Source organism: Panthera leo, chromosome A1, assembly GCF_018350215.1.
Source record: "Panthera leo isolate Ple1 chromosome A1, P.leo_Ple1_pat1.1, whole genome shotgun sequence".
Taxonomy (NCBI): Eukaryota; Metazoa; Chordata; class Mammalia; order Carnivora; family Felidae; genus Panthera; species Panthera leo.
The window spans coordinates 123807824-123826916 of record NC_056679.1 but is presented as its reverse complement, the minus strand read 5'-3'; the positions used below and the strand labels follow the sequence as shown (position 1 = coordinate 123826916).

General features: G+C 39.3%; 1 protein-coding gene across 2 annotated transcripts in view; it reads left to right on the top strand.

Annotated features, from left to right (window-relative positions):
* Positions 1–2990: 2990 nt before the first annotated feature.
* PLPP1 (phospholipid phosphatase 1) overlaps positions 2991–19093 on the top strand; it is an 89415-nt gene continuing 73312 nt past the window's right edge. Inside the window, exon 1 of one of the 2 annotated variants that reach the window (XM_042938919.1) lies at positions 2991–3563. In XM_042938919.1, the coding sequence (XP_042794853.1) occupies positions 3506–3563 (58 nt within the window). In that variant the 5' untranslated portion in view covers positions 2991–3505. The remainder of the gene's footprint in view (positions 3564–19093) is intronic. The other variant, XM_042938910.1, reaches the window with a different exon arrangement.

The window sequence follows — 19093 nt, the reverse complement described above, 5'->3', positions numbered from 1 at the left end:
GAAATGGAGGATGTAGATTATAGTGTCCTTTTCAAAATGCTTAGCAACAAAAGAAGAGAAAAAATTAGTTTCTGTCACCTTCGGGGACTCTTCAGGACTATTCTTCCCAAGCCCACTGTGTTTTGCTTTTGTTTAATGCCTGTATTAGACAGAGGAACATGCAGGCCCAAGGATAAACTTTGTTAGGCATTTAAGAAAGCTTCTGAGGTTTCATGCCCAATCTAGGGACATATAAGTACCTATCCCCAAGGGTAATAGTGTCATTATTCAATCAGTGTTTCCTTTTTATTATTTTCACTATCATTTCAAGGTTATTTAAGTTATTCTCAATTCCAAATATTATACCAGAATCCAATCATGACAATAGACCAAAACAAATACCACCACTCCCAACAACAAAAACCCCAAAAGAAAATGACATTTCTTAGACATTCTCTCAATAGAGGATTTATTCATTGCTTATAATCTGCACAAATTACAGATCCCATTTTAAAAAACAGGGAATGACTTAATACGTTTTAAAGGACTTTGCTTTGTTGATCTATTTTTATTTATTTAAAAATTTTTGTAATGTTTATTCATTTTTGAGAGAGAGACACAGCATGAGCATGGGAGGGGCAGAGAGAGAGAGACACACACACAGAATCCAAAATAGGCTCCAGGCCCTGAGCCGTCAGTACAGAGCCCAACGTGGGACTCGAACTCACAAACTGTGAGACCATGACCTGAGCCAAAGTCGAATGCTTAACCAACTGAACCACCCAGGTATACCTTGTTGATCTATTTTTAAAGCAATTATCTGTAACTCCTCCAAAGGGCAAAAAAATTTGTTAATATATTAACTGTTTTCTTTACTTCCTTCTCAGCTAAGAAAATCTGTTCTGGTGTTGGGAAAGGACAGGCAAGAACAATCTATCACCTCCCTATGTAGTTTTTCCAGAGTTCCCAGGTAAAATGCTTATTCCTGCTTTATGTGCCTGTTGTACACCAACAGACTTCTATCACAATATTCATTCAATTACATGCCAGTCTTGTTGATCAAGCAGCAGCCTCCCAGAGGGCAGAGGTCTTTTCTTGCTCATCTTAGTCTCTCTTTAGTGTGCACTGGGTCTTGTATATACTGGGGACTCAATAAATGTTGAATGAATGAATGAACAAACAACAATTATTAATCAATAGGGTTTTTTGAATGTTTACTTTTGAAAAATCATTTTAAAAGTAAATGTTTATTTCAAAAGCTGTTTAAATAAAGCACTCTCCCTAGATAATGTCCAGCATATAATCACAATAAATATTTCTTGAATGAATACCAAATACGTAGATATCACAAGTAATTTCAATTTGTTATGGCCTTGCACTCTAGGAGCCTTGTAACTCTGGAAGTAAGGGAAGCCGTATAAGCAATGGTACATTATTCTCAGTTATAAACTGTTTAAAACTTTTTTAAAGTTTATTTTTTATTTTGAGAGAGAGCTAGCGAGCACAAACATGAGCAGGGGAAGGGCAGAGAGAGAGGGAGAGAATTCCAAGCAGGGTCTGCACTGTCAGTGCAGAGCCCAATGCGGGGCTAGAACCCACCAACTGTGATATCATGACCTGAGCCGAAACAAAGAGTCAGATGCTTAACAGACTGAGTCCCCTAAATTGTTTAAAACTTTTAAAAGATATTCAAACAAAGGTGAAATACAGAATTTACTTTAAAAAAAAATTTTTTTTTATTTGAGAGAGAAAGCGTGTGTGAGTGAGTTGGGGACAGGGGCAAAGGGAGAGAGAAAGAGAATACCAAGCAGGTTGCACGCCCAGTGCAGAGCCCAATGTAAGAGCTCAATCCCACCAGCCTGGGAACATGACCTGAGCCAAAATGAAGAGTTGGATGCTCAACTGACTGAGCCACCTGGGCTTCTCAAAATTTACATTCTTTTTAAAGAAGAAATGCTTCTTCAAATACATTTTTGCTTGTGGGATATCACTTGGGGCTTTATCTTCAGAATCATTGAGGGAAATGTTATCCCTCCATTGTTTTTTTTTTACCCCTCTGTTTTTTCAGGGGCATCTGGCAGTTAAAGTCAGAGAAGTAGTAGGTACAGTTTTTGATTTGCATCTTACATCTTTGTGTAAGAAGATATGAATAAGAAGAAAACACACCAGTCTTTAACAACTGTAGAGGTTTTGACCTTTTATAGAACATTTTCCTATTATTTTTTTCCAGGCTTCACCACTTCTTGACCAGAACACACAGCAGGGATTATCATCCCAATTTAACAGGTTAGGAAACTGAGATTACTAAATCTCTGCTAAGGTCCTCCTAGAATCAGGGATGAGAAGACTGCTCATTTCAGTTAAAGAAAAATTATTTATTGACACTTGTTAAAACGGTGAGGAAGACTATTACTAAAGAGGGTCAAAATTACTGCAATAGGAGAACAAAATTGTGCTGAAATTTGAATAAAAACAGCTGGGAATACACAGCCAACAAACAAGAAGAGTGACTGGGTCAGTGGATGGAAAATTACCATGGAGAAACAGTAAAGCAGGCCAAAGGTGGAGGATAAGGAATTTGATCATGTATCAAAGGCATCAGACATCAAGAGGGGGATGACTTAGCAGGATTCATACTAATACTGAGCTCAGCCAGGCCAGACTTGAAGGCCTAGGTGGAATCCTAGACAAGTAGAAGGTTCAGAGGAGCCTAAGAAACGCTAGGACAAGTCTTTTGTCACTGCCTATCTTGGACCTCTTTATTATCCAATCCCTATGGATGAGGATGGCTGGCAGGGAGCCGACGCTCTAGGATCGAGGGTCTGGAGTCTAGGTCTCCCTCCCAGGCAGGAGTAACCTGCTGCCAGAGCTAAGGAGACCACGTCCCGCGACCACCGGACCCACGTGGGTCGGAGCAACGCCCCTTGCCTCCGACCCGAGGCGCCCCCAGAGTCGGCCCAACAGGCAGTGCAACCCACTTCAGGGGCGGGCCCTGCAGGTCGGGCGGGGCGGGGCCGGCACCCTTTATTTGCTGGTGCTCTTGGGCGGGGTTCCAGGCCCCGCCCCACCGCCCGTTACTGGCCGCATAGTCTCCATCTCCCTCCCCTCAGCCAGCGAAGGCCAGCGCTGGTCGGTCCCGCTCTACCCAGCGGGAGGGGCCGAGCCCGCGTTCCTCCTCCCTACGGGTTTCACCCTTAAAGCACGAGTCTCGACGCTCCGCCTGTTGGAAAGGGTGCCGGGATCCGGACAGCAATCTGCCAGGGCAGGCCAGGGCCTACCGAAGAGGGCCTGAGACCAGGGAGCAGCCCCAGCTGGCACGCGAGCGTCTCGGCGGGTGAGAGCTGCGAGGGCAGGGGTCCCGGGCGCCATTGCTGGCCGCCAGAGCGCCGCCCGGACCTATTCCGCCCTCAGCTGCTCTACCCGCGCCGGGAGGAGCCGTAGCTCGGGGTCGTCGCCACCCACTGGCCCCGTGTCGTAAATCGTGTGCCTCATCTACCGCGCGCTGCGGGCCGTTGGGACCGAGACCATGTTTGACAAGACGCGGCTGCCGTACGTGGCCCTTGATGTGCTCTGCGTATTGTTGGGTACGTACGCGCCGCCGGCCTGAGGGGCGTGTGCGTGCGAGCCCGGGGTGGGGTGCCCCGGTGGGTACGGGCGTGTGTCTTCTGGGAGGGGACTCGCCGAGAATTGCCCACGGGCGTGGGGGCGGGTGTGTGTTTCTGACGCGCGCACCTTTGCGGGGCGAGACTCGGGGGACGGCTTCCGCAGCCCGGGGATCCCGCTTTGCAGCCTGCACCTCGGTCCGTGTGTGGCTCCCACTGTCTTGTCTGTCGCCCGCCGGTGTGCTGAGCCTAGCCCTGCTTGGACGCTGTTCACGTCTCTGCGCTCGGTCCCTTGCTCCTGTCCTCTGTTTCCCGTTCCACTTCCAGCAGAGCCGGGTGGGCTCCTCCCCTCTCTGCTGTAGGGAAGCCCGGTCACTGGCACGTCAGGATCTGTAGAGACACTGGAGGTTTGATTCACTGGGTATTCTCAGTAATAGGCGCCCCGCCTGGTTTATCTTACTTGTGGGAAGCAGTTTAATTTTTCGTCTATAAAAGACTAGAACCTTCCTAATTAGAAGGTGTTACCAGGTTGTAAATTGTCAGGTTGCAAGTAGGTGTGAGGATGCCAAATTTCTGCCTATGGATCTGAAGAAACTGGCTGTTTGGTTGTGTATGCGCGCGTGCTCCAGACCTGCTGTTTCCTTCTCTGTACAGACCTTGCCATGGTGTAGCTTTCCATCTCCTGTGACAGCCCACAAGGAGCACTACACATTCTTTGGCTGCAGCAATTCTGGCGTTGGCTTCCTAATGGAAGAGTTCATTTCTGGGGCTTCAGGTTCCCAATTGCTCCTTGCTTTTGACAAGAAAGAATTGAAGTCATCTGGATAAGGGATAGGCATCTGGATAAAGGATTGGAAGGAATAACTGTCACCTTTTTAATATGTATTGTGTGTAAGGTAATATGTTGAGAACTATTTAGACGTTGTGGGGGAAAACAAACAAACAAACAAAAAAGCAAGAAGACCTGCTCGAGGTTTGGGTAGCCAGAGTCAGGTATCAAAGTAATGGTACTGGCAACACCTCAGTGTTGGAGATCTGTTGACTGTGGCATCCTTGGTGCAGGTGTGCATAATGGCTTTCACCGATAGGAAATATCCCCGATTTGAATCCAGTATTCCACTTTTCCTGCCTCAAACCTGACGATTTAGGCGGCTGCAGTCTTCCTGAATTCTTATAAATTCTGTTTCCTCTTTTTTGAGGTAAAAACCCTGTATTATTTATGAAATATTTTTATTGTTGACCGAGAGCACTTTTAGAGCTCCACAGTGAATTTTTGGAGTTAAGTTCAGAAAAGAGAAACAGAATTTTGGAACACTATTTTTTATAGAAACAGAAGTAATTCTTTCTCTCTTTCTTTTTTTTTCTTCCCCAACCCCTTTGGAGAACAAATTCTTCAAATGTCAAAACATACTAATAACTACATTAAATATGTTGAAATTTATTTACAATGAAAAATTTACCTTTGGTAAAGACATTAAATTTTATTGCAGTTTTAGATTTTTCTTTTTTTTTTTCTTTTAATTCCAGTGTAATTAACATACAGTGTTATATTAGTTTCAGGTGTACAATATAGTGATTGAACAATTCCATATATTTCTCCGTGCTCATCATGATAAATGTACTCTTAATCCCTTTCACTTGTTTCACTGATCTCACTACCTACCTCTCCTCTGGTAAGATGTTAAATTTTAAAATGTGCTAAAGCACAGTGTCACTAGGGCATTGTTAAATGTCACATATATTTTAGTGAAGGGAGAGGAAAATGTTTGGTCACAAGTAGTTTTGATAATTCTAATATATTGGATATTACCTGCCATTGCCACAAATTGTGTACTCTCAGAATTATATATCTATTTCCTCTTCTCCCTTGTGAGAGTTAATAATTTGTAAAACAAATGTCCTGTTTTTTTCTGTGGGCCAAGCACTGTACTAGGATAAGTGAAACCTCATACTGCTTTAAGTTAACCAAAGTTAATATTAATATACACAGTCATATGGTAGATCTGTGTTTTGTTTCTGTGTTTTAAAATTCATCTAAAATGGAGAACCCATTTGTAGTACAGTTTTATAAATTATAAGTTCTTCTGGTCTGTGTTTTCAACATGATGCAAAGATCACATAATTGTACTGTAGAGGTAATAAGAACAGTTTTATTGCTATAATTTTATTGACCTGACATTTTCAGGATTTATGATGGCTTTCAAAAAGATGAAATTGTGTTTTTGATTTTAAGTGTTTTTAATGGTTTTGGGAAAAACTTGCTTTGGGGGCTTAGGGATTAAGTATGTTTTAGAAAAAGATACCTGGTCTATTGAAACATGTTTTATCTGTTATTGTATTGCTCAAGTTTCTTTTAAAGTAATTCAGAAGATTTTCATGATGAGCCCAAAATTCCCTTTCCCTAAACAGAAAATGAAGTACTAATTTATTTTAATTTGGTAGATAAGATGACGTGAAATTTAACAATGTCAACTCTCCATTACAAACAGCAATGAAGGTGCTGGGATACAAAAGTTTTTCCTACTGGGTTTTGGAAGGCAATACATTTTTATAGCAAATTCACCTCTTGGAGTCTAAAGGTTATTTTAAATTTGGCTTTTATTCACTTTACCGACAGCAGGAGATTGACAGACTAAAATTATGGTAGCTTGAAGAGGGTTATCAATTTGGAATTAACTTTATTCTTTTTCTGTGGAGTATATACAGTTAAGAGTTGCCTATACCAACAAAAAGATGATTAAACACTTCTTAAATACAGGGTTATATGAAAGTGACTCATAATTATAATGTGAATATGTTCCAGGTTCTGTTAATGACCACCCCAACATCATACAGTATATCCATTTTAATTTGATGATGTAACATGATTGTGTCACATGACTACTTTATAATTTTATGGAGTGTGATGTCTGTTGAAGTGATCATTAAACATGTGCTGTGTGTGTTTCTACCTCTCAGTCATGTTTATCATGTAAAACATGAATTCCTCCATCTCATAAACCAAATGATGAGTTTCTTCGGTGGATCTGGTGAGTTCTTAGAAAAAGTCAGAATTTTGAGATATAATGTGTATTTGAAATGGAGCATAGTCTTGCCATTTTTCTCTAGATCTTTTGATGATGAGTTCTGTCATTGTAGAAAAGACTGGCTGTAAGTATCTAAGCACACAAGAAAAGCTGCTGGGTAGGAAATGATAGCAGGCTGGTATGAAGGGAACTATGTTTTTGCTCATTGTGTTAAATGATGTCCTGAATAAAACTTACTAGTGTTTAATTTCTGAGAGTCATTCCACATTTTATCCCCTGTGGCATAAGGCTGCCAGTTATGGACGCTGAGTCCACTGATGGATTCTGTGCACATAGGTTGAAGGCTGATTCTGTCAGGTGCATGTTAGGTGCTAGCGATTCAAAGTTGATTAAGACAATCCTTGCCCTAAAGGAGTTCAGGGTCTAATGAAGGACAAATAAACGGCTTATAGTACATCCTGATAAGTGTAATAATTGTGGTATGGAATAGGTGCCCTTTGAGTACAGAGAAGGGACTTGTCTTAGACCTGATCCATTGCAAATAAATGGTTTGTCTGTTTATCCTTAGGGATGCAGAAGGGACAAAAATTACCTAGAATTACTTTTAGAATCTTTTTTTTCTTGCCCACCTTGATGTAGGGCAGTAGAAACCCAAGTAGGTACCCTACATTTATGACTTTTTTGTAGACGGTTCCATGGTGTCTAAAAGATTTAGGAGGAACTGGCAAAAACTTTTTGTATACTTGTGTTTTGCTGTGTGGCAGTCATTTAGAATACCTTTTTGTGCTCCACATTCTCCTTTTGCCCCTCCAGATCTGTTCCCCACCTTTATCTGTGCTCTGGGAAGCAGATTCTATGAGTTATATCAACTGACCTCTTGATTTATGGTTTCTGGTTTGCCTTGGTTGGTGGTGTGTCAGTAGGAGGCCTGGAAGAGCCAGTTCCTTCCTGCTGGATTTGTGTTGCTAAAGCCGTTCTGTGTTTTGTGAGTAGGTCACAGCTTCTATTAAATGGCCCTCTTCTGCCAGCCAGCCACAGTTACAGATCTTTCTGGGTTCTGGTAACCCCTTACTTGCCCCTTTAGGCCTAGTGATGATAATGGCTTCCTGATGTTGCTGGCATGGGAGTTTTCCACCATCCCTTGCTGCTTTTCTTAAATCCTGCCTCTGCTTTTGAAGATGGTTCCTTCATTAAATTCTGTTGAATACCTTTTTTGAATGTGCTTTTTTTTTTGTTTTGTTTGTTTGTTTGTTTTGCTTGGGCCCTACTGATAACATTCATCCATGTCCAAAACAGATCTGAAGTAGCTTCCCTTTCTTCACTAACATCAGTTACAGCTGCCCATTTTGGCAGGTGCAGACAGGAGCTCATGGGCTCCAATGTTGGCTTTCTTGGAAGAAAGGTTGGTCATAGTTTCCTTACCATGCTCCAAATGTGGTATCATCTTTATGTCAAATCGTAGTCAATAGATTAAGAATAAAATCTGGCAGCAAAAAACTGGCAGCCGATGATAGTAGGTGGTTGTGGAATCCCTGTTACTTATTCTTCCCTAGTAATTATCTCAATACTGATGTCATATGTCATTGCTGTAATACTGACATCTGCACCTTAAGTATTACCTCTGAAGAGTGATTCTCTTTCCTTTCCCTCATTCTGGACCCCTTTCTCAAGGGGAAAAAAAATTAAATATTTAGTGAAAGATTTTCACTTGCTAAATAGTCTGCAGCATATTGTGCCTTCCCTTTTCTCCTGACATTCATTCATTCATTCATTCATTCATTCATTCATTCTTGAACATGTGTTTGCTTAGGTGCCTGGCATCGTGTTGGATGCTGAAGATAAAAATAAATAAGTAGGACAAAATGCTTACCTGATCACTAGCCATTTCAACCTCAGTTAACTTGTATTTATTTTTACAATGTTTTTTTAAATTTATTTTTATTTTTTTAAATGTTTATTTTTGAGAGAAAGAGAGACAGCACAGGCGGGGGTGTGGGCAGAGAGAGAGAGGAGACACAGAATCTGAAGCAGGCTCCAGGCTCTGAGCTGTTTGCACAGAGCCCATTGCAGAGCTCGAACTCATGAACTTTGAGGTCATGACCTAGATGAAGTCACATGCTTAGCCAATGGAGCCCTGGGAGCCCCTATTTATTTATTTTAGAGAAGAGAGTGTGCACCTGTGTAAGTGAATGCAGGGGGTGGGACATAGAGAGAGAGGGAGAGAGGGAATCCCAAGCCAACTTGGTGATGTCAGCACAGAGCCCTATGTAGGGCTCAAACCCACAAATTGTGAGTTCATGACCAGAGCTGAAATGAAGAGACACACCCTTAACCAATTGAGCCACCCAGAACTTCCTTTAACTTTTATTAAGCAAACCTCTTTTGCTTCTGATGAAAGGTAACTGGGTTTGTGTTTTTTTCATATAACTTTTCTATTCCCAGCTACAGAGAGAGGGATGGAATCTCAAAAAATGATCAAAAATTCGTTAAACTGGCATATTCTTTTGTTAGACTGGAATCCTGCCGCAAGAGTTTTTCTACCTTTAAAAGGCCAGTTTTGAACAAAAGCAGAGACCTGGAAGAAATTGCTACTGTTTGACTCCAGTTGGTTTTATACAGTTGAATTTTAACTTTAATTTACCTTGCTTGGAATAAAGTATGGAAATGTTCAGAGAATGTTCTTCTCTATAGATTTTATGAAATGTAAATTCTTCATTTATATTCTCTTTGAATTACATCCCTTTGGAAACTCAGGGGTGTGCTATGGATCTTGATTACTCTTTTTTTGTTTAGTCATTTTTGGCTGAGCTCTACCAAAGTTTCCTATGTATGCTCAGCTTGGGGGATTTTTTTTTTTATTCTCTTGGATAAGAAATTGAAGTTTAAGTTGTTATTGTTTACCCTAGTAAAAAAGAGAATTTGGAAGAAAGTCACTAAACTCCCAGATTTTAAGTGAACCAGTTAAAATATAGCTTCAATTTTATGGAAAGGAATTTGGAATGTTAATTGTCTGCTTCCTCCTAATTTACGTGGCTTAATTCAGCATTTGGGATGGAAATACACAGTCTCTGTAATAAGCTAGTTAAGGATTACATAGACACTGTCTTGTCTGATTTTCATTTTAAAAAGCATTCACCATTCAGATATTATGAACAGTGGATACAAGTAGCTTTCTCTTCTCTTCCTCCTCCTTCTTCCCTTCAGCCTTCTTGCTGTCTAGGTTTAAAGCCTAGATGGCTTATAATTTTTTGTTTGTTTTGTTTTTTAATTAAAACTAGTCTAACATTGGAAATATCTTGTTTTTTTATAAACAATTAATTTTCCTTTAAAATATTAGAGAGGCAGCATAGTCTAACGATGATCTCTGGATCCAAATTGCTTAGGTTTACATTTCACTTCCTCCATTTACTAACTGTGTGACCTTGGGCAGTTTTCTTCTTTGTGCCTCTCTTTGCTAATAAAAGTACCTACCTTATATGGTTGTTGTGAAGCTTGAGTGAGTTGTATGTAAAGAGCTTAGAGCAGTGTCTTGCACTTAATGTGCATGATACATTTGTGAAATAAAATCAATCTTCTGTAATCCTACTAACTGTAACATAATTATTTTCATAGCAGTAACATCAGCTAGTTTTGTATTAGGGGCAAAAACACTCTCAAACTTTGAAACATTTCTGATGCATACTCATTGAATGTCTTTGAAGCTTACAGAGCATATTGAAATAGTAGTGTTGTATCAGTCATGTGTAAAAGCCACATATATGATCTCCAAGTAGTGGTAATCCCAGCAGTGGTGGAAATTAATCTGTATAGGTCTGTGGTAGAGAGTAATTAAACAAATAAAAAAACTTTATACCATGCTAAGTCCTGAATTTCACCTTAATCAAGAAAATGGAGTTATCTGTACTCTGAGTCACCTTCACTACTTTTATTGCCCAGGCCATGGAAATGGTCATTCCCTATAAAAAGTGAACTTCAGGGGCGCCTGGGTGGCGCAGTCGGTTAAGTGTCTGACTTCAGCCAGGTCACGATCTCACGGTCCGTGAGTTCGAGCCCCGCGTCAGGCTCTGGGCTGATGGCTCAGAGCCTGGAGCCTGTTTCCGATTCTGTGTCTCCCTCTCTCTCTGTCCCTCCCCCGTTCATGCTCTGTCTCTCTCTGTCCCAAAAATAAATAAACGTTGAAAAAAAAAAAAAAAAATTTAAAAAGTGAACTTCATATTTTCAAAATTTGTGAATGGCCTTCATTGTACATCCTCATTTGTGCAAATTCTATTATTTGAATTCTTCTCTGCAGTTAAATGGACAACAAACAATTGTTGTGTAATACCTCTCCATACCCTCTTCTCCATCTTGTTAATTTTTTTCATTTATTATACTCTTTAAATTAAAAAAAATTTTTTAATTCAGGAGTAGAATTTAGTGATTTATCGCTTAAATACAATACCCACTGCTCATCACAAGTGCCCTCCTTAATGCCTATCATCCATTTAGCCCATCCTCCCATCCACCTTTCCTCCAGCAACCCACAGTTTCTTCTGTCTAGTTAAGAGTCTCTTTTGTTTTGCCTTACTCTTTGTTTTTATCTTATTTTATTTTTCCTTCCCTTATGTTCAACTGTTTTGTTTCTTAAATTCTACATATGAGTGAGATCATACGGTATTTGTCTTTCTCTGACTGACTTTTCTGCTTAGCATAATACACTCTAGTTCCATCCACATGGTTGCAAATGGCAAGGTTTTATTCTTTTTGATGGTTGAGTAATATTCCATTGTATATACATACACATTTTTATCCATTCATCAGTCGATGGACATTTGGGCTCTTTCCATTACTCTTGCTTTTTTCAGTCAGGTGTTTCTTTTGATGTATATTAATGTGAAATTTGTGTGTGTGTATGTGTGTGTGTGTGTGTGTGTGTGTGTATAGATGTGTGAGAACAGTATTAAGTTTTTTAAATATTTGACTTTGCATTATCTTCATTAAGCACCTATAATGTGCTTAATACAATGTTAGTAGCTATAAATATTACTGTAAAAAAGATAACATTTCTAAACTAATATTTAAGACAATTACAGATGTTTGTAAATGGCATGAAAGAGTTCACACAAGGTAGAAGAGTGTCAGATGGTGGAGGGTGGCAATCTCAAAGAAGGCTTCTCTGAGGAGGTGATACTTGAATTAAGATTTAAGGATGAAAATAAGGAGGGTATGGAGGAACTTGAAGATGATTCCAGATGATTCCAGGCACAGGGAAGAGCATGTGTTGAGGGCCAAATGGTGAAGAGCATTTTGTAACAGGAAAGAGGCCAGTGTGACTGGAATATAGTATGCATCCATGGTATTCTTTCATTTCTTTTTTAAATTTTTGTATTAAAATTTTTTTTGTTTATTTTTAAGAGAGACAGAAACAGAATGCGAGTGGGTTAAGGGCAGAGAGAGAGGGAGACACAGAAGCAGAAGCAGGTTCCAGGCTCTGAGCTGTCAGCAGAGTCTGATGCAGGGCTCGAACCCACGGACCGTGAGATCATGACCTGAGCTGAAGTCGGACACTTAACTGACTGAGCCACCCAGGTGCTCCAATTTCTTTTTTCTCTTCTCTTCTCTTCTCTTCTCTTCTCGTCTCTTCTCTTCTCTTCTCTTCTCTTCTCTTCTCTTCTCTTCTCTTCTCTTCTCTTTCTTTTGGAGAAAGGGAGAGAGAACATGAGTGGGGGAGGAGCAGAGGGAGAGAGAATGAGGGAATCTTAAGCAGGCTCCATACCCACTGCAGAGCCTCACTTGGAACTTGATCCCAGGACCATGAGATCATGACCAGAGCCAAAATCAAGAATCTGGTGCTTAACTGACAGAGCCACCCAGACCCCTCTCCATGGTATTCTTAATAGTGAATTTTGTAACCAACTTCTAAATGTCAAAGTGGATAATAATAATAACTGACATTTGTTTAGTGATTACTAGGCCCTGTGTGGCCTGTAAGGTCTCTTAACAACTTGCTCAGGGAGGGTAGTTTGGTCATCTCTATTCTGTAGGTGATAGAACTGAGGCCTAGAATATTTGGGAAACTCTCCCAATGGAACCCAGCCAAGAAGTGATATAATTGGGAATTGGGGAATGGATTTTTAAGGATTATAACTTTTGAATGCAAATTGGTCAGTATTTAAGAAAGGTACTAATAAATGGAGAAGTTGACAAAGGAGAGGTTTAGGAGATTAGTTGATTGTAAAAACAATGATTATTTTTAGGTAGCCTAACTGTTTTATGACTATCTTAATTCTATATGATGTGACTTCAGAATCCATTTCTACTTAACGATATTTTGAGCATGTGCCTGCTATACCCAAAGGAGGCACTTTAATTTTTCATAACTCAAATTCCTAATTACTACTAAGAGTTTGCCAAGACAGCATATCATCCTTGAATTTGCCCTGTTAAGTAACATACCCACAGACTTTTTTTTCAGGTAGCATTGTTGTTGGCATTTCTATACAGGAAAGGAAGACTTTTGGTCTTCACTATATTTCATGGGAGTCATGTGTGTAGAGTTCAGAGTCACCTTTGGGAACTCATTATAGCAGATATAGTTAGAATCTCATGGTTTAGTTCTCATTTGTCACTGTTTGGAAATGTTTCCTGAGTCTTTTTCAGGGTGGGGTGCCCAGGAAAATGACATATAGGAAATGTGTCCTAGATGAGCTCTTGAGTTAATTGGCAGCTTGTTAAGTGAGGTTCTGCCTTGCCTTTTGGTACATTTACATCAGCAGTAAGAGAGATGGGTTGACTGCCTAGGCGCTTGAGGGGTAAATGAGGAAAAGAGAAGAAAAACATTATTCATTGAATGCCTAAACGAATCTTTTGTAAATTTCTTACATAAGCTCAGGCAATCATCATAAAGCTCTGAGGTTTTAGCCTTACTTTATGTCACAGCATTGGAATACAAAAATGGGCGAAAAAAGTAAACAAAAGCCTTGGTTCTCAAATAGCTCTTGTTTACTGTGGAAGACAGACTCATAAGAAACAGTGACAATACTGTATAGTAAGTTGAATGCCTGATATTTCCTAGCTCTGAGGTTACTAAGAGTAAGACAGGGTCTCTACACTGAAGAGATATGCAAAGGCTTGTAAATGGAGATTGGTTGGTATTTTAATGAAGTCTATCTGTATTTCAAAATGATTTTTCTTAAATGGTTGCTTTTACTTTCTAGCATAAATAATGTGCACCTTTGGGTACATTACTTTTGTCTAGTTCTAAATTCTGTAAATAATTCCTGTGGAAAGTTCAGGCCCCATTTGTGTTGCTGGATAAAGACACAGGAGGTGGGTGTTCAGAAGGTGTGTGGCACATGGTAGGCATTCAAGTATTTGTTACATGAATGAATAGGCAATACACTTGAGTCAGCTACTCTTCCAGGGTTTGAATTCTAGACCCATCTATTAATAACTGTATGACACTGGGCAGGTCACTTCACCTCTATGAGTTTTGTCATCTAATGAGGAAAAAGATGATGCTAATAGGGCATTTTTCATAGTGCTGTGAAATTAGCTGAGATAATGTATGAGACAATGTATATGAAGTGTTTAGCACAGTGAAGTGTTAAGCATAGTCCTGGCCTGTGCTGCTGTTATCATTATTAAACTAAAAACCACTTTGGTACCAGTGACCCAGTCTGTTATTTAAATTTGATATCATGTGCTGGTGACTCTTCTTTTGGAACATTTAGTGTTCTAGTTTCAGTTAAAATTTTTTTTTTTCTTAACGATTATTTATTTTTGAAAGACAGAGAGAGACAGAGAATGAGCAGGGGAGGGCCAGAAGGAGAGGGAGACACAGAATCTGAAGTAGGCTCCAGGCTCAGAGCCTGACTTGGGGCTCAAACTCATGAACTGTGAGATCATGACCTGAGCCAAAGTCAGATGCTTAACTGACTGAGCCACCCAGGCGCGCCTAGTTTCAGTTTAAATGAATTAACATTGGAAACTGGTTTGTATTTCAGTTTTTAGTGCCCAGATCACTTTGGGAAATGTTTTTATTACTTCTAACCTATTTCTCTGTGGAATCAGCTCACAAAGATCTTCTGATTTTGCTTCTAGGTGAGCAATATTCCCACAACTCATAGGCAAGGTTCCCAAATGAATGTGGCTGGAGAGAGAACAGTGTAATAGAATAGATGTGTGAACTAGTAAGAGCATGGTTTGGATAGTCCTAACTCCTCTTAGTACCCATTTCCTGAAACATGAAGGTTTTATTTGTTAAATATAAACTTATCAAGACCCAACTTGAGGTTGAAGGAGCTAAACATAACCAGTTCTCATCATAACTTCTTTTCATCAATAAGATTTTGTATTTTCTTCTTTCCAGAGTTTAAGAAATAGGTATATATATATATAGTGATCACACCTGTCTGCAGTGTTCTGAGATAGCCCTAACTTTAGGTAGTAGCCTTCTTCAGAGAGACAGTTTGTTAAATATATTAACAAATGTAATTAAAATTCATACTTTTATGATATTTAACTTAAAAACTATGTTTTTGGGGCACCTGGGTGTCTCAGTTGGTTAAACGTCGGACTCTTGATTTCCTGATCTCATGGTGTGTGAGTTTGAGCCCTGAGTCAGGCTCTGTGCTGATAGCATTGAGCCTGTTTGGGATTCTCTATTTCCTTCTCTCTCTGCCCTTCACCGATTCACACTCTTTCTCAAAGTAAATAAACTAAAAAAAATGAAAAAATAAAAAAAATAAACTTAAAAAAAAGCTCATGAGTTTTCAGTCAACATGCACAGCTGTCATCAGAAGGACAAAGGTAGTTTTCATACTAATGTGTGAAGAACAGAAAATAGCTTGTTAATTATTAAATCCCCCCTCAAAAATAAGTAAGTAAAATTAAAAAAAACCTGTTTTTAAAAAAAACACAGATTTTCAAATGACATCGTAATTTGATTGGGAAAATATACCTAGCATAGTTAGGCAGTGTAGCAGAAGCAAGTGATGTTTATTGTATTTTACTTTTTTTTTTCAAATGGCATGGATAAGAGAAAGGAATTTTAAATGGACTCCTTTCCAAATATGTATTGTTTCTAATTCAATGGCTCAGTTGGGAAAAGGTTTCTTAAACTGTGATGTTATCAAAACTTGCTAGGCAGGTTATGGGTAATATTCAACTTTATAGCTAGTGTTGGATATCTAAATTAATACTAACTTTATGTCTCACAGTATGAGTGAGAGTTTAAGTGCTGTCATTGAATGTAGTCTAGTTATGAACCAAATCTAATTACAAGTAAATTACCTTTTATGGAGATAGGTTTTTAAGTGGGCCTCCCCCTTGTTTAGGATTTGATATAGTGGAGGTTTTGTCGTGAGTGGCAATTTGTTTTTGTAACTTTATTTAAATACTTTAGAGTATGATCTAGCAGTGAAGGCAGTTGGTTTGGAAGTCAGATTCTGGTTTTGCTTCTCCTATTCTTTCTGATCACATGGGCAAGATCTCTTGGGCTGCTTCATTTATTTATGTGTAATTTCTAATGAGAATAATGTCTGCCTTGCCTATCTCTCAGGATCACAGTGGTAAGCAAACCGTGCTGATTAAGAAGAGTCAGTTGCTGCAGAATATACTAACAGCATTTGACACCAGTGGACTCAGGGTAGGAAGACAGAGAGCACATAGTATACGAGGGGGTATTTTGAGCAACTGCAGCAGACCTGTAGGAGATCAATTATAAGTCTAGTCTGGTGAAGAATGGGGTGAGTGTTATTGTCAGCAGAAAGTAGGAAAAAGCTGAAAACTGAAGTGTTTAGGAAGTAGTGATAGGCACTGATACAAAATAATGTAGACCACCCCCCCTCGTTTCCTCTTTTGCCACACTTAGGTACACAACTTTATCAGTGACCAGGTGGCTCATGAAATCCTGGAACTAGTTCGTTATTCTTGCCTTAGTCATACTGTGACAAATGGGAACATGTGCTACCTTGAAAAGCCATTGTAAAATATAATTTGGTCAGACTGAAATTTTAATGAAGGGATTTTTATTTTTTAAAAAAGGTGGAGATTAGTGTTCACCTACTATTTAATTAAAAAAGGAAAGAAACTACGATTTTAATGTAGTCTGCTGAATATCAGATTATTGTATCAGTAGTAGTTTGTCTTCAGTAAAGTCTGTCAGATTCTTTTGGCAAAGATCTAACACACCAAGGGAATCTCTTCTAACATTGTAATCGGCCTGTGCTATGCTCTATTCCGTTGACCTGCAGAATAATAAACAGGTGAGAGATGTTCCTTGAAATAGAGTAATTACATTTTCTAAGATTTTCAATTTTTCTCAGTACTAGTCTTGCAGTTCATTAGCTGATTAATGATTGGAATGGTAACACCTGAGTGTTACTGTGTAGCTGTAGCTGGCTGCCTGATGATTACTATGTGGGGCGTTGGGACCCATTGGACCCATTGGACAGGTAAGGAGTTTCATCTACCCTACAGCCATGGAAACTCAACATCAATTAGAAGTATGGCACCAGAAGGGGCACCTGGGTGGCTCAGTCGGTTAAGAAGTATGGCACCAGAATTAAGGTAACATGGCCAAAGTTATGAGAAAATCTTGACAAAATTGAGTACTATTTAAGAGCTTATTTTTTTGTTACCTAATAATTTAAAACATACATTTAAAAGCATTGAATTATTCAATAGCCATTACTGAAATTTTAAACTCAAGAGAGCCTCTTGATATGGCCCTGATGTGGGCTTTCGCTAAATAAATTTATTCTAATAAAAAGGGAGGCAAAAAGAATGAGGAAAAAGAAAAGAAATGAGGTAAATATTGCTGGATGGTCTGTTTTTGTTTGCCTTCAAATGGGAGTTCAGGAGAGGATAAAGCTTCTTCAATAGGAAGAAGGTTGAGAAAATTAATCATGAGGATGTGTGCTTCCCAAGGTCTGAGATTGCTTGCTGCCCAGTAAAAAGACTGTGGTGGAGATTCTGATTTTTCATTTGGAAAATATAAGGATCACATAAAATAGATAATATAAAATTAATGAAGTAAAGAGCTGGCCTTTAAGTTGGTCAGTTAATTCAACCTATGTTTAGGATTTACTAAGGGAAAAAATCAGATTGCTGGAAAAATGCTGTGATAGTTACCATATTTCACGTCCTTGGACTTTTCATGATTACGAATGATATACTGGGATAGGGAGACTTTATAAGTTGGTCGAGTATTTTTTAAGTTAAAGTCTTAGTAAAAGTAGAGGAGTTTGAAATTTTGAACTATCAGAAAGAACAAATAATGAAATCTTACAATTCATACAGGTGCTAGCCATAGACATATTTCAGTGTGTCTTACCTTGTAGTTTCAATAGAACTTTATTTAAAAAAAAAATGTATTTTACCAATATAGGAAATGATTTCCATTTGTTTTTAGTAACATATAAACATTTTTAGAGATTTTTTTTTTTGATTTATGGGATGCATTTTAAGTTAGGTGTGTGGATACTGGAAACATACAGGTTTGAGTTTGAATTCCACTTCTTTCACCTATAATTAGGGTAAATCACCCATGTTCACAGCTTCAGTTTCTTTATCTGAAAAGGGCTGTGTCTTTATCTGTATATTCTCTTAGGCTTATTTATTCTCCATTACATAGGAGTCATCTATTCCACAAGTATTTGTCCCTCACATATTGTGTGCCACACTCTTAGAGGAGATGTGTATAATCAGACAAATAAATATAAAAATAAACTAATAAGTGCTATAAAGGAGAGAGTTGGGTACTGTGAAGGTTTATAAAAAGTTTTGAATAGGGGCGCCTGGGTGGCTTGGTCGGTTGGGCGTCTGACTTCGGCTCAGGTCACGATCTCACGGTCCGTGAGTTCGAGCCCCGCGTCGGGCTCTGTGCTGACAGCTCAGAGCCTGGAGCCTGCTTCCGATTCTGTGTCTCCCTCTCTCTGCTCCTCCCCAGTTCATGCTCTGTCTCTGTCTCAAAAATAAATAAACGTTAAAAAAAAAAAAAAAAAGTTTTGAATAGAAGCATGGGGTAGCTTTTTAAAATGATGACTTTGGATATAGGGTAGAATAATAGATTAGGGCTGGAAAAGAATGGATTTAGGGAGATGAGTTAGGAAGCTGTTGAAATAGTCCAAGTGAGGAGCACCTGGGTGGTTCAGTTGGTTGGGCGTCTGGCTTTGGCTCAGGTCATGATCTCACAGTCTGTGAGTTCAAGCCCCGTGTTGGGCTCTGTGCCAACGGCTTGGAGCGTGAAGCCTGCTTTGGATTCTGTGTCTCCCTCTCTCTCTGCCCCTTCCCCACTCACACTCTGTCTCTCTCTCAAAATAAAATTAAAAAATGTTAAAAAAGAAAGAAATAGTCCAAGTGAGATAATGGTAGTAAGACTAATGAGGGAGTGGTGCAGATGGAGAAAGGTGGATGGATTTAAGAAATATTTGGGAGGCAAAATGGACAGGTTTTGGTGAAACATAGAATGTGGGGAATCAGAGAGAGGGAGATAACAAGGAT